The sequence below is a fragment of the Equus asinus genome, chromosome 3, assembly GCF_041296235.1.
Source record: "Equus asinus isolate D_3611 breed Donkey chromosome 3, EquAss-T2T_v2, whole genome shotgun sequence".
NCBI classification, from domain to species: Eukaryota; Metazoa; Chordata; class Mammalia; order Perissodactyla; family Equidae; genus Equus; species Equus asinus.
This window is the reverse complement of record NC_091792.1, coordinates 137,459,416-137,474,810: the sequence shown is the minus strand read 5'-3', so window position 1 is coordinate 137,474,810 and position 15,395 is coordinate 137,459,416. Positions and strand designations below refer to the sequence as shown.

Here is a 15,395-nt window from a genome sequence, read left to right as displayed (position 1 = left end):
CAAAATGAAAAGAGATTCACCAAATTCAGCTCATGAAGAAACATTTTTATTAAAAAGAATCTTCTTTTTCTATTTAACATATTTTGTTGTATTTTTTTGCATTCCCTTTGGTTCTTTTTGATGACGTTATTAATGCAAAGTCCACTATAAATTAAAAGGATATCTCTGTAACTTATATATCTTCCCTGCATTTCAGAACTGGAATGTACTGGAATTAGAAATGTATCTAATTAGAAATATATCTAATTCCAGTACATTCTTGGTCTTTATTTAAATAATCTCATCCCCAAATGTTCCATTTCTTTGAGATGTAATTCACATAATTTCAATGGAAATATACCGCTGAATTGGGAGTGAGGGCATTTAGCTGTAATCCTAGATCTGCAGTGTTGTATTGAATATGTCTTGTCACCCCTCTGGGCCTCAGTATTATCACTGGTAAAATGAATAATTTGGTAGAAGATGATTCCAGGTGACTTCCTTATCTCTGAAATTATATTTCTACATTAGTTATTAATGTAATGTCTTTCTGTGTGCCAAAATATTTTAATATGCTCATATCAATCCCCACCTCGGTGCCACTTAGTATTTATGAAAGTATTTATGAAAACATTTCTAGAAATTTCTAATGATAAGAAAGCATAGATTTTTGAAGCTGGTCAACCACAAATCATATTTAAAAAGAATAATATCCATGTTAGAAATGCATCCATTATTAACCAAGGGACCACATAATCACTGTGCCAATTCTTACACTTTTTTTTTGTGGAAGATTAGCCCTGAGCTAACTGCTGCCAATCCTCCTCTTTTGCTGAGGAAGACTGGCCCTGAGCCAACATCCATGCCCATCTTCCTCTACTTTATATGTGGGACGCCTACCACAGCATGGCTTGCCAAGCGGTGCATGTCTGCACCCGGGATCCGAACCTGCGAACCCTGGGCCGCTGAAGCGGAACGTGTACACTTAATCACTGCGCTGGGCTGGCCCCCAATTCTTACACTTTGAACATATCTTTTAAGCAGGAAACTGGTTGGTTGGATTTTATAATTTTGTCCTATCTCGCATTTACTGTTTCAAGACTCAATGAATTCCTTGGACATTTACTTCGTTTCCTTGTTAGTGGACCAAACTCTCAGTGAGTTTATCCATCACCTAGAAACCCTTTTCACTGCTTTCTACTCCCCTCTGTGTGTGTTCAGGGCTCCCCAAGTAGCTCTCAATTTTTCAGGCCCAGTATCGCAATGTCAGTGGCATTTAAGAAGAGCTGAGTTTGCTATTCACTTCATCTTCTCATTAACATCTAGTCCCTGTTTCTCTCAGGCAGCTTATTGCTGTGGCACATGAATGCTAGCCAGTGCTGCTATGTTTCCAAAGATGTCCCATACTACAGTCCGACAAGGAGAATGACGATGGTTTAAGTTTGCGTTACATTTTTCTTATGAGCTTTAAGAATGGAAATGCATTCATGCTCAACTTTGGCCAAATGTGATTGGAACTGTAGAGTTGGGATCCATTGTAATGTTTTTGCTTGTATGGTGCAGAGCAGTCTCTTTAGATTGATCTTTATCCCCCCGGATGTAGAAAGAGTGTTTCTTTAAAATATTTACTTAAAAGAAAAACAAGGAAAAATCAAATTATGAATTAAGACATACAATATTTAACATTAAGAATAGGCTCTTCTACAGTAGGAATCCTCAAATACTTAATTACATTAGCTTTAACAAATAGTTGCTTTAATAGCATAGGCTGGCTTTTGACAGTTAACTTGTTTTGTCTGTGTATTTCTAATTTAGGATGTTCAGGACAGTTTTGTTGATTTTTAAAAAAAATTATTACGTTGGTTTCCTTTATATGTAGACTTGTGCTAAATAGAGAAAACAGCTCATGATGGAATTGTGTGGACTTTATGCTATATGCATTCCAGATAAATGTGGAATTAAGGAAATCCCTAGTTTAGGCAAGGAAATCTCACTGCCTCTTGACTTCACCCCATGCCTTCTTCACAAGTGTGCCTCTTCTCGGAATGCAGTTTTCTCTCTTTTCCATAGATTTCAAGCTTACTCGTCTTTTAAGAGCCAGCTTAGGTTCAGTGAGTCAATGCGCCCTCTTCCTACTACCCTCTCTGCAGTCTCTTCTGGCTCTTTGGAGCTTTCATAGTCTTACCTACTTGGCTCTTATCTTTTCCTCCCCAAGATTAGTAATCTGTTTATATGTATATATTTGTATATCTTTTCAAAAGATAAATAAAAGTTTCCCCGGAACCAGGACGGTGCCTTATGTTGCTTTGTATTTCCTTCCGTTTCTCCTACAATGCCTCTCCCATGATTGGACTCTATAACCTTTGGCGTTCTTTCTAGCTCTGAGATCCCATGATTCTAACAGTCAGTCAATAAATATTGATTGCCTGGCCATCCAGCCTAAAGCATTCTTTTTGTTAAAGCACAAATCATTCATATTCTGAAGTCAGGACAAAGCACCCGTGATGAGGAATTGAAATGCTATTATCTCTCCTCTTTCCTTCCATGGCTAGTTCAGTGGTTGACTCATAATCTAAAAGCCTACTTTTCTTAAGAGGTTAGTTCAAACAGTGCTAATGAATGGCCTTTGTGTGTGTCTGTTTCCAGTCTCACACATGTCAAATGGGTGTAGACTTATCTTTCTTTGACTGGATAGAATTTGCCTTATTTGTTCTTTTTTTTTTTCCTTTTGACAATGTAGACAACTTTCAGGTATATTGAAGTTGCTTCTTGTGTATTCATGAATTTAAGTAATTATGATAGAATTCTAGGCTTCTAGAACCGAGCTTTTTTTTTTGTCTTGTTTATAATAGTTTAGGAAACTTGCATAAGTTTACTATCTATTCCTTAAACTGTGGCAAAAATGGAGACGCTTGCAGTTGTAACTTAGCCATTTATTTTTAAAAGATTCAAAATCAGATTTAAAAAAATAATTATGAGAAAGTAGAATGTAGAGGAAAAAATGTTTGATTAGGAGCCTAAAATCTAGGTTTGGGGCCCTGAATCTATCACTTATTTGTATGAATTTATGTAAGAAGATTAAGTTCTCTGAGCTTCAATTCCTTCATATGTAAAATGATCAAAATTATAATTTCTACTTCACAAGGACTTTGTGAAGTTAAATTAGATAGTGAAGTGCAATCCTGTAATAAACTTCTATACAGGTGTCACAGTAACTAATAATTATTATAATTTATGGGTTTTGGTACATGATTTATATAAATCAAAAGAAAGTAAAAGACCAAAATACTGCAGGAATTGTCCTCCTCATAGTCCTCCACTCACCAAATCCCATGTTTACCTTATGTCCCATTTTCCGTTTCAAATGATTTTCTAGTATTAAAAAAAAAAAACCAGGTAAATTTTCCTTGTTGATAGGTGCCTCTGCCGTGGTACAACTCATAGATCATTCATTTATGCTCCAAAATGTGAATATCAACTTGCTGTCCCTAGATTGCAGAAACTACCATCAATTTGGTTTCCTGTGTCATAGAATAGACTCTGCTTTGTGTATAATACCTATTACTTCTCCCTAGATTTGAACATCAGTCAAGGGACACATAACGAATATTCATAGAATGCTTTTGCATATTGCCAATTATATGCAAACATGCCAATTATATGCAAACACATTCAACAAATAATTACATAGGTGTGTGATTTAGATTTGCAGCTTACCTAATAAAACTAAGTAGAAAAATAGACACATATTCCTTTTGAAATATACGTATTTCCTTGTTTATGGTTTTGAAGTTTTTTCAGAGTCATTGAGAGCATGTCTACTCCTGTGTGTAAGTGTTCAGTATGTTCTTGCATCCAATTCTGAATCCTATTCCTATTCTCTGCATAACTCAGTTTTAGTCTCTTAGCACTCATCACCAATTGTTAGCCAAGGAAGTCTGGAAAAGAAGAACATAGCTTTTATAAGTTAACTTTTTATTGATAATTTCTGTTAATTAAATTCCCAGCTTATTTCGGTCTCTTTGGTTAGGAAATGGAAACTGAGTGAGATTCAGATATGGCCTAGTAGAAAATGCTACAAGAATGACTTGGTTTCATCTCATTGTGTGCGTGCAGGCATCTGTGTGTGTATGTGTGTGACTTGTTGCCTGGGTGATAGAACAAATAGAGGAGAAAGGTTGAAAGGCGAAGACAAAGGCTGTGTCTATACAACTTCAGCTGAATTGGACCTGACTGAAAGATTGGTTCGGTCTGATTTACTAGAGCCTATCTCCTGCGTGGCAGTGGTCTGAAAATTGCTTCCAGGGCCATTTTAATTAGCTGATTCAAATCAAAGCAAACACATCCTGGTAGCATCCTTTTCTGCCCTGCCCCTCCCCAATGACAGTTTTCAGAATGATGATTCCTGAGTAGTTCTCCGTGAACTCAATAAGTGATTTTTGAGGAATGCTCTTTTGTTTTTAAACATTAATCTTTAATGGTGAAGAAAGAATCCATTTTTCTTGACTTTAGCGACAGTTGAATATTAGTGTACAGAGGCATTTGTTCAGTGCATCAAAGCTTAAAATCACAAAAACGTGAAACCTGCATTTACGTGGTTAATTTATGAATTGAAGAATTAGTTATACTCCCCAGTAAGATTTTAATAAGAGAATTTCATTATGCTGCATGGCAATCCAGTGACTATATTACTTAAATGCATTCTGTTTCTTGGGTGTACTTTTAAATTAAAAGTATCTCAGGTCATGAAAATTAAAAAATGAAACATTTTGACACCTCTGATTTCCTGTTTTTAAAATTGTTTTACTGTTTTATTCATTTATTAAAAATCTTTCAGAAAATTTTACATGGTATCTTTCCTTTAAGGAAAGAAGAAAATGACTATTATATAGGAAAGATTAAAAAGAGAAGGTTAGTGAAATTATAGATGGACAGACTAAATTTAAGAATGAATTAGAGAGAAAAAATGGGAAAAATAATATGCTGGTATAATAAAGAGCATTTACTGCAGTTCACAAAAGATCTATGGCATAATCTATCATATGACAAATAATAGAAAGTTAAACATAACCATATGATTTCAAAATATTAAAATTAAAGTAATAGTATGATGTGACAAGTAATATGATTTCCTTAATTAACTATTCCAAGACATGCATTCATTCGTTAAACCAATTTTCATTGAGAGTCAACTATCTGCCAACCCTGAGAAGGAAGCAATAAACAGAGTGAACCTGATGTTTGCCATCATCGAGGGCATTATAGCTTTGTATAGGATGTGAGAAGTAAATGAATAACTTCACAAAAATAGTTACATATTTGATAAGTACTATGGCAACATAATACATATGGCAACATATATGCCATAACATACATGCATATGTAAGTAAGAGTGCATAACAGGAGGATCTAATGTAGTGTTGGCGTACCTATGGCTACATTGTTGTAGCTGGTTTGGGAATAAAAAATAATATCTGAAGCTTTCAAACATTTAGCTGTCACCAGTGGGTAAGCAGTTTTGAAATGAAGTGGTTTTGTGTAAAATAAGAGAAATGTGTGCTGATATGTTTTGTGTAAAGTAAGATAAACTACGTTCATCTTAAACTTAGAATTTAAATCGTGAAGATTCACGTATTCTAGATGCCTTGGTAAATGTGTGTGCTGCTCATGTAATTACCCAGAACAGCCTAAGTTATGTTAACTTTTAGAACTGTTAAGAAAGAAATAAATATTTTCTTTATTTCTAGGAAAGGATAAAAATTAGTTTAAAATTAGGACATTTTAAAGCTGCTTAAATTTATACAGCTAATATTGTTAATCTGCAGTCATACCAATTTTTAAACATTTTCTGCTCTTGAATATAAACAATTCTAAAATTAGATATTACGTTTTTTTTTTTTTGCACCATTTACTTCCAGAAATGAAGTGCTGAATTAGTCAGTGAAAGAAACTATTTACTTCCTTTCTAACTTTGATTCTCATGTGCTAATGCATTGTTACATTGGAAATTAGGTGGAATATTTCTCTTTTCTGATTCTAATTCTTAAAGGTAAGTACTTTTGGTAGTAAGCTGTAGCACTTTTATTCTTCTATTTATGGAAGTGATTTGTTATCTTTTGGGCAATGTTTGAACTTATTAAAGATTTTACTAACATCAGTTGCACCATCAAACTGGAAAACAATACTCAGTGTACCTCCTGGCATTGGGAGTAGAAATCAGCTTATTGGTCAGGCTCAAGTTCAGAGAAATAAGTATCTACCACTATTTAAAACTGACCTTAGAACCAAAACATTTTGAAAGAGTTTTGCCATCACTTTTATTTGTGAAAACTTTTATAGATAGAAAGTTGAAAACATTGCCCTTTTACAGTCATGACTTTGAAGGAGAGAGTAATTCATCCTTGATCAGAGATCAACAGGCCATTTGTTGATAGCATGTAAATTGCTCAGATTTCTATTAAGTGACAGTGACTATATAATTGCATTTGGAGACTAGAGAGCTACTTGGAAAGGTGTGAACATTCAGATCAAGCTCATATCCCTAAGATTTCAGGGCCATGTAAGTTGTAAAAGCAGTGACAACAAAATTACCATTTCATTATTATTTGTATTTGTAGTGTAAAGAAAGCCAGCAACCCTCCCCTCCACCTTACCCATCTCCTGGTGAAATTTCATAGCCTTTAAAAGCTTGAAGCCTGAAACACAATTAATTCAACGTTTCTTTTACCATGCAAATATCTCTTCTCAGAGATAGCATCCATGAGATTAGTCAGCAGTATTGATCTAGATGCCCTGGGGTTGTTAATTGTAGCGAGAACTGTTATGTCTGTGTGACTTCTGGAAGAGGTTATGTCCATTGCAAATACATCTTAAAGAAGGAAAGGATACTATCAGCCAAGGTGTGCATCCAAGCTTTGGAACTAGGCTAGCAAAACCCTACTCACATCCCTGTAAAGCAGACATATATTTTTGTATTTTTTATAGGTGGATACAGTGCAGACCACGAACCCCCCTGGCCACATTGCGGAATCATGTAAAATGAATGTATGTGCTCGTAAGTGAAATACACGTAATGTTCCAACTCAGTGTTGGATCCTAATAGACCTGGATTTATCTTGTGTAAAAGAAATCGATTCCCAAGGGGCAGGATCACTAGCTGATTAAAATGAAGCTCTGATTTTGAAGAAAACAAAAATGGCTTTAACATAAAATCTCTGCAAAAAGGAATCAAACTAGACTTCACAAACAACTGAAAAAAATCAAGCTCTCAATGTGGAATAAAGGAGGGATGTGAGAGAGGTTTTGCAATCTTATCAATTACTGTGGAGAATCAGAATCAAATATCGTCATACTCAGGAGTATGAAAAGAAGAACAGGAAATCCCTTTCCTTCGATTTGCACTTGAATGGACTCAGGCAAAGAGTGGAGACGTGTATCCTGTTACTGTTTATAGTTAATAACGTGGAGATTAGGATAGATGTGATTTCATTTGCCTTGCTTGAACTAATTGGATGCATTATGTAGAAATCACCTGAGCCTGTGCTAGATCAACAAAGAAAATGGAAATGTATACCTCAGGACTGAATTCCGAGAAAATTAGATTGTTCAATGCTATTTAATAAGGCGCTAAGAAGAAATACTACTGCCAATCAGGGAAAGTAAGAGACTAGTGGACATGAGAGAAAATGAAATTTAGGTCATTCTGATACTTGTTGAAACATAGTTTATTATTATGATGTAAAAACAGAAGATCACAATACATCTCACAGACATTTTACACAATTTCCAGTTGAATTTAGGGTGAACCATGTAAGTGTTCAAGGAATGTATGGTCATTATATCAGTAGGAAACTGGCCTTTTAAATTTGTGGTCCTATGCATTTATGTATGCAGAGGAGGGCTTTTTTATTTTATTAGAGATGAATTGCATGCAGGAAGTACCTCTTTGCATTATAGCTACTTTCTCAATTGAAGATACTATATAAAGTCTGATTTTTGTACCGGCGTGAATGTATGTATTTGCATTTGTGTGTATGTGTATGTAAGTGGAAGGATGTAAAATTTAATGATTGACATTTGCACTTTGGTTTGTTACCTAGAATGTAAAGAGGTAGAGTAAATTGTCCTAAGCCATTTCATGTGTCATGATCATTATTAAAGATTATTATCCACAAAGGAAGAATTTCTAAAATGGAATGACTACTGCAAAGGCTCTCCAATTAAATATAATATGTAATGCAATTGAGCCATTTAAATTAAGATGGTACCAATGTCTGAAAATAATGAGAGTAGGCTCCTGTGAAATCAGTTTGAAGACAGTTGGGAAGTCATATTATACTCCTTCCAGCTACTCCACTCAGTGACAGAGGGTGAGAACCATGGATGATCTCATAGAAGAGACTTGGGAAATATTTGTGTTCTAACTATAACTTTTCAACCTACCAACAAGTTCCATTTGGCTTTTTTTCTACTTTTCTTCAACCTAAATTATATAATAAGTAATCATATTAATATAGATAAAAGAGTGAATATTTAAGACAAATTGACATATTTTTTGTAGTCACCGTGTGCCATAATAATTTTGAAACTATTGTTGTCTGGTATTTGTATTCACTTCTCTTTATCTTGCTGATTAACTTTATAGTTGAAATTTTTATCTCTTCTTTCTATGTGACAATCAACTGAAGTTGGTACCTTATCTATACGATTACAGGGATTTTGTCTTTACTTATGGTATTATAATAAATTATAAGTCTACAAACTATATAATTCTATTGTTTTGAATATTTTTTGTGACCAAAATAATAAAAAAATAACTACTTTATAAAATGCCTGTATTTTCTATTTTAATAGTCTTTTAAAATATAATGGGACATAAAACATGTTCATGTTGCTCGTTTTTAAAATACATTCCACATCTTTCCAATTTGAGAGTGAAGAGCTTAGCCACTTAAGATAAAGAGAAAAGGTTTAACAGAGATAGTTGCGAGAGTGTGTGGAGAAAAGCACCCTGAACCGAGTCAGGAGTCTTGATGTGAAATTTTGCTCTGCCACTAACAGCGTGACCTGACATACATTTTTGAGGTCTCAGGTGCTCAGGTTTCTCATCTGTAAACAGTGAGTTTGGAATGCACTATCAATTTTAAGATCATTTAAATTCTTAACTTTCCATAAGTTAACCTAGTTCTGAGGTTTTGATAACTTAGAACTATTACAATGTTATTCTGATCATATTAATAATCAATACTGACATCAGTATTAAGCAAATCACATGCTGTTTTCCACTCAGCTTGACCCAAACCTCAACATAGGCCTTAAGTCCAAGGGAAAATCTGAATGTACAGTTGTTGCTGTTCCATCCTTCGTTTGACTTAATGGAAATATGTATGGAGATATAAATCATCATGTCTGAGATCAACAGGTCCCTCTAAGTTAACCGAACCAAGCAGCACCCAAGTACAAAATCACTCAATTTGTAACAGAGGAAAACTTTTCGTTCTGCACTGAGCTGAATGCATCCCTGGCAGAATATTCAAGTGCTAGAACCAGTTTTGTTTGCTCTTTACCCTCCAAGCATTGATCAGCACGTGAAGGCCTCGGTGACTTCAAAGGCCTTTCTGACTTGGATCAGCCTGGCTGGGTTGAGAGGAGGAGGACACACTACCCCTGATGTCGGTCGCTGTAGCTTCTTTCATCTGTAGGTCATTCTCTGCTTCGGAGAAGCAACAGGCAGAGGAGTCTTGCAACTGTTGTCATTTTCACGATTAATGTTTAGCAGCAAAGTGCCTCACACAGACAAACAGTACTTGTATTTTAGTCTCCTGCTACTACTCCAACTGGGAAAGGGCAGAGAAACAGTAGGGAGCAAAATGAAAGCATATATATTATGTTGATTTTTTTTTCATTGCAGCATACTGACTTGCAAAATAGTGTCACTTTCAAAATCACAAAGGTGGCATGGATAATCTTCAGGCATCATTATTTAGAGAATTGGTCAGGTTGAAGCTTTTCTTTTCGTTTAGGCGAACTTCTGGCCATTTATGGAACTCATTTAGATAATAAAATTTAATTTTGTCAATTTATTCTTTATTATACAAGATTAGAAATGTAGATGGGAGAATTGCTGACTTGCGCTTACCAAGCCTCTCCCATCCCCCCTCCCGCTATCTCCAAATAAAACTTCTACCCTTGCCTCTTACTTCTATTTTTTTTTTTTTTTAAAAGAAGACTAGACTTGTTCAAGGAAAATGGCTATATAGAGCAGTGGAGCAACTGTAAATGAGAGTTACCGATTCAAAAGTTATGTTCAGAATCCATCATCAAATTGGATTCATATGAGTAAAAATAAAATTTCAATACTATTGAGGATTAAAATACTTGCTTGTGGTTTTAGTTCTTGTTTTTTTGAGTGCTGTTATTCCACTACCCTGGTTTGGTAAATATAATTTAGTTGAACTGAGTCTAATAATTTTTTGATAACTTTTTAAACTTAAGTTACTGAGAATCGACTCTGTGCAGATAATATATTGATGGCTGTATTTATTATTTATCTCAACTTCATGAGGCAGATACTATTATTGTCATGATACCCATTTTACAGACGGGAAAAATGAGGCCCAGAGGGTTTTAGTAAATGTGCAAAGCTACAGAGCTAGCAGTAGATAGAGCTGGGCATTGAGTCCTGCCATTTTGGTTACAGAGGTGGCACTCAACAGGTGGGCCGTAGAGTTTTCATGCCAAACACTATTATAGACGGGGGCACAAGTTAGGTTCTGGAACTATTTGGGAGTGTAGAGATGACTTTTGTGGTTCTTTAAGTCATTTGTCTGTTAACCTGAGCGAAGCAGATTCAGCATGCAGGACTTCGATGTGAAAGGTAGTCAGAAGTATTGGATAAAGGTGGAATCTGTGATAGAAAGTCTGCTTTAAATACTGTAGACAGAGAAGAAGAGAAATACTCGAAGTTACTTGCTTTGCAGGCTTAAAATATATTACTATAAATATGTACTATTTGCATCAAAAATCTTTTTGAAAATGATGACTTTGCTGCTGGAATCTGGGTGGACTGAGGAAAATGACAACTGCATTCTGTGAACAGGGGGAGATCGCATCTAATGGGAATTCCAATCGTGCAGGCTAATTATTACAATGCCACATGCTAAATGGCAGACTATCATAGTGATTAAGAGTACACTGTCTGGAATCCAAGCTGCCTGGGTTTGAAAGGTGTCTCATACACTTACAAATGGAGCGACCATTGGACAAATTACATCTCTTTGCCTCCATTTCTTCATATATAATATGAAATTAATAATGTCTACCTCATAAATTAATTGTGACTATTAAATGAGATTTATCCAGGCAGTGTGTGTATGATGTAACAAGAGCTCAATAAACGCTGGCAGTTATTAAGGTTCTTATTATTGTTTTTATAATTGACATATGAATAGAGTGTAGTGGTTGCTGACTGAGATGTTTATGGACCAAAATAAACTCAATATCACTGTCAAAAGTGAAATAAAAGATACCTCACAGAAAAGGTAATACTCAGCCCTCAATATTCTCCATATACTACAGCTTGAAACTCAGCAAAATTGTGCAGGTACAGGTTCTCCAGGAAAATTCATCAGTTTCTGGTCTGCTACAATTCAAATCTTGGAGCTCTGTGAGCTGTAATTTTTTCGGGCTTAGACAAGTGAAAGGAAACTGTGAAAGCTGAAATCCAACCTTTGTCACAATTCAATGATGAAAGTTTCGAAAAGGTCAAAGAACAATTTTTGAAGATCACTTTATCCACAATCATAGGAGAATACAGCTTTCTCTGATATTAGTTGCTTAAAAATTGCGAAACTTAAGAATGATAAATTACTTATAAGATTATCATAAAAACTAAGAACAATGCTGACTATGATAACCAATCCACAAATAAGTAGTTGTTATTCTTTGCAAATATTTAATAAGTATCTATGATATGATGATGAGGGCTTTATTTTCAAAGACCATTAAGCAGAAAATGTGCTGCATTTATTAGATGATAAGATTTGAAAGTGTGAAATATAAACAAAATATATACTTGCTGAATCGAACTGGATAATATTTAATATATGGAAAGTCAGTCACTATCATTTAAATATAATAGTTGGTTAACTAAACCTATTGGAGAGAATAAAACAAATAACCATTGAAAATAGTGTTTTGTCTATTTGGAACTACTTTTCAGATGAAATATATTGAATAATAATTGGGACTGTGGAAAATGTAGGCCTCAGAAAGGACTCTGTGTTCGTGGGAACACAGAGTGTTGCTTGTGAAGACATGAGACAATTATACTTTAAATTTGTATCACAATTTAGTGGCTGAACATTTGAAAAGAAACAAAGCCAACTACAGATCTTTATTAGTTCATACATTTCAATAATTTTTACATTTTTTATGAAAGAGCCAGGTACTCTCTATTTTTCTGGATGTTGATACCACCATAATAACCTATCTTATGCCGCTTTTTGTGAATTTCTAGTAAGGAGTTAAAGTTAATGTAATTAAAAATGAATATCTTTGTAGATGATCCCCTTAGATGTTAGGGAAAAAACGAACATTTCCTAGTTCTGAAATCAGGTACAGCTCAGCCTGTTTTCTAATCGTTGCTGCCCAATTGTGTCAGTGGAAATTCCATCTCAGTAGCAGCCGGGGGGGGGGACCTGGGTCTGTAATCTTTCTGCTTCTCTCTGTGTCTAGCTGTTAAAAGGCGGGTCAGCGAGGATTTTTTCTCCCCTATGTGTCAGGTTCATGAAAGAAGCAGACATTTGGTATATGCATTCCAGGAAGATCAGAAGCTGGCTGCCTCCTGATAATACATTTCCAGTGGATATAGTGTATTCTAACTTTCTGCTGGTTGACTTTTTTAAATCCCTGCATATTTATTAAATAAAAATCTGCCATTTTTTTTGAACCCCAAATTGAAGCTTACTTGTTAAAGTCATGTAATTGAAAAAATATGAGTTAAGGAAAAAACTGATAATATTAAGGAAGCAATTAATTTTCTACGTGAGCATGTTTAATAAAAATCCTATGGTGGCTAGTCACATAAATGCTTCTCTATTTAGATGGCAAAGTTTGTGAAAATGTTTATGAGGATGACTTCCAATTTGTCCTTCCTTACAAGAGGTTGTGTTCAAATGAATACCAAGAATCTGTAAACACAGGATCTTTTTATCTTTCAATAAACCATTTTTTAATACTAGGAAGAAATGCAATACATACCTTGCACCAGGGCTCCTTAGTAATCATGAGCTCTCCTCATTTGAGATTAACATTTGGATTAAAGAGCATGATTAGAGGATTCTAAATTAGTGGTTACCAAGTTGAAATGACACAAAAGTTAAAACAAAGTAATACAGCAATCTATTTCATGCAATATATTTCTTATACCAGTTAATTAGCAGTTTAATTAGCGTGATGTTTCATGTTGTGACCTAAGCCATTGTACTCCCAAGGGATCTAATGGAGACAATGAAAAAATAAAAGGAAAGCTTCAGAATTGCTAATGGTTATGTCACATGCCACCAGAATTAAAAATAATTCTTCATTTTAAAATAAAAGAACGTATGCTTTTTCTCTGACTCCAGAACAGATTTTTTTTTAAAAAGGCAGTTTTATGGTATGAAATACTTTCACGAATTAAAAACACATCAAATACATGCAACAGTGTTAAATGAATTATATTTTAAATTCCAAGTGGGCACAAATAAATGTCTAAAGGATTCACTTAGATAAAAAAGAAGTACCTCTCATGATTTTGAGAGAAAACATAAAAGATATGTATTAGGGTGGTCATAGTTTTGAATATATCATGTGAGTCAGAGGATTCTACTAAGGGCCATTGAAATTACTTACAAAGAACTGCATTTGGAAAGCCACAATGGAGCTCTGCCTTCGGACAGGCCTGAGGAACAAAAAATACGCATCTTAGAAATAATTTATCAAGTGCGTGACATGAAAGCCGTCCCTCATCCCTTTTGCTCTCCCAGTGAGACATATTCAGATTGCGTGTGTTTGTCTTTATTACATGAAATGGAAGTTTCTGCCGAGCCAAAGACAGTCATCTGCCAACAGATTGGTTCTGCCTTTTCCCAACAGCGTAAAGAATGGCCACAGTAGTTAGGAATATTGGGCTATAAAACACACCAAACCTTCTGGAGGTGTTTTTCCCTTCATTTTGCGCTGCTGACAATTCAGAACACGCAAGGAAATAAAATATTTTAAGGCTCAGACTAATATCCCTAGATTTTGTCAAGCTTTCTTTCCCAGTTGCTGAAGTCTGTTGCCTTCCTGTTTCTGGCTGTATAATTAGGCTATTCGTTTCCTTTGAGTTTGCATTCTACAGTAGGTCCAGAGGGCTCTTTTTTCCCTTTCAAAAATGGTTCTGTAGCCTCTTTTGGTAGTTAATGTATGGATGCCATTTGGAACATGACTTTAGTTATTATGTTGCTCACAGATATTTTATTGTACACAGAACTGAGTATTTTATGGAAATTTAAAGTCACTGTTATGTAAAACCTTATAAAGAAAGTCTTTTACGTTCCCCCCCCCTTTTTATGTTGTCTAGCACATCAATTCAAATTGCTCTCTTTTCATTTAGTAAAAATTTTTGGCAAATGGAACAGAAAATATGTAAAAATTATGAATTTTTAATTGGTAGTGTATAATCAATTGGAAGTTCTATTTTCCAGGAAGGACAAATTTGAATTTGTGATAAAGAAATAATTCAGTAAACATTTGTGCCAGGACAGACACAAAGATGGGTGATCCCTGTGCTTTGTTTCTAGTTTGGTGGTTTTATATCTTAAGACAATCAGAAAGTTGCAATTGAACTTTTCGTATGATAGTTACCAGACAATGATCTGATCTGAGAGTGATCTTTCAGTTTAAATATGTTTACTAAGCATTTGAATTACTATGTTTGTCCTTTCTTGGATTTCCTATGAAAATATATGATTTAATGGTACACATAATTCATAAATGAACAGGTGCAGTGTTTAGAACACTGATTATGGACCAGCCTTTGAGACTTTGGGCAAGTTACCTAACCTGCCATGTATTTAAATGAAGACAATAACAATCTCATAGCATTATTAAGAAATGTGGATGTATTAACGTGCTCTATAAGTTATGTGTCATATAATGCTAATATAAGTAGATATGTACCAATTATAGCAACTGCCTGGCATAAAGTGAGCAATTGTAAATAACAGCTATCATTAAAGAAACACTCAGAAATGTGAAACGGGTCACATAGCTATTCACTAGTGGAACTAAGGTTCCAGAGACAGTCTGAATGCAATATAGAACAGTGCCTGCCACACAGTGAGTGTCTCTAAGTGCTATCTGCTGTTAAAAACAGACAAATATGTTCTCCA

The 15,395-nt window shown here is 34.8% G+C and overlaps 1 protein-coding gene across 21 annotated transcripts in view; it reads left to right on the top strand.

The window, feature by feature from the left end:
* PCDH7 (protocadherin 7) overlaps positions 1–15,395 on the top strand; it is a 398,823-nt gene that overhangs the window by 53,528 nt on the left and 329,900 nt on the right. For 11 of the 21 annotated variants that reach the window (XM_070506081.1, XM_070506088.1, XM_070506085.1 and 8 more), the window contains exon 2: positions 6,964–7,023. The exons of the other annotated variants lie outside the window; for them this stretch is intronic. In XM_070506081.1, coding sequence (XP_070362182.1) covers positions 6,964–7,023 — 60 coding nt within the window. The remainder of the gene's footprint in view (positions 1–6,963; positions 7,024–15,395) is intronic. 21 annotated transcript variants of the gene reach the window in all.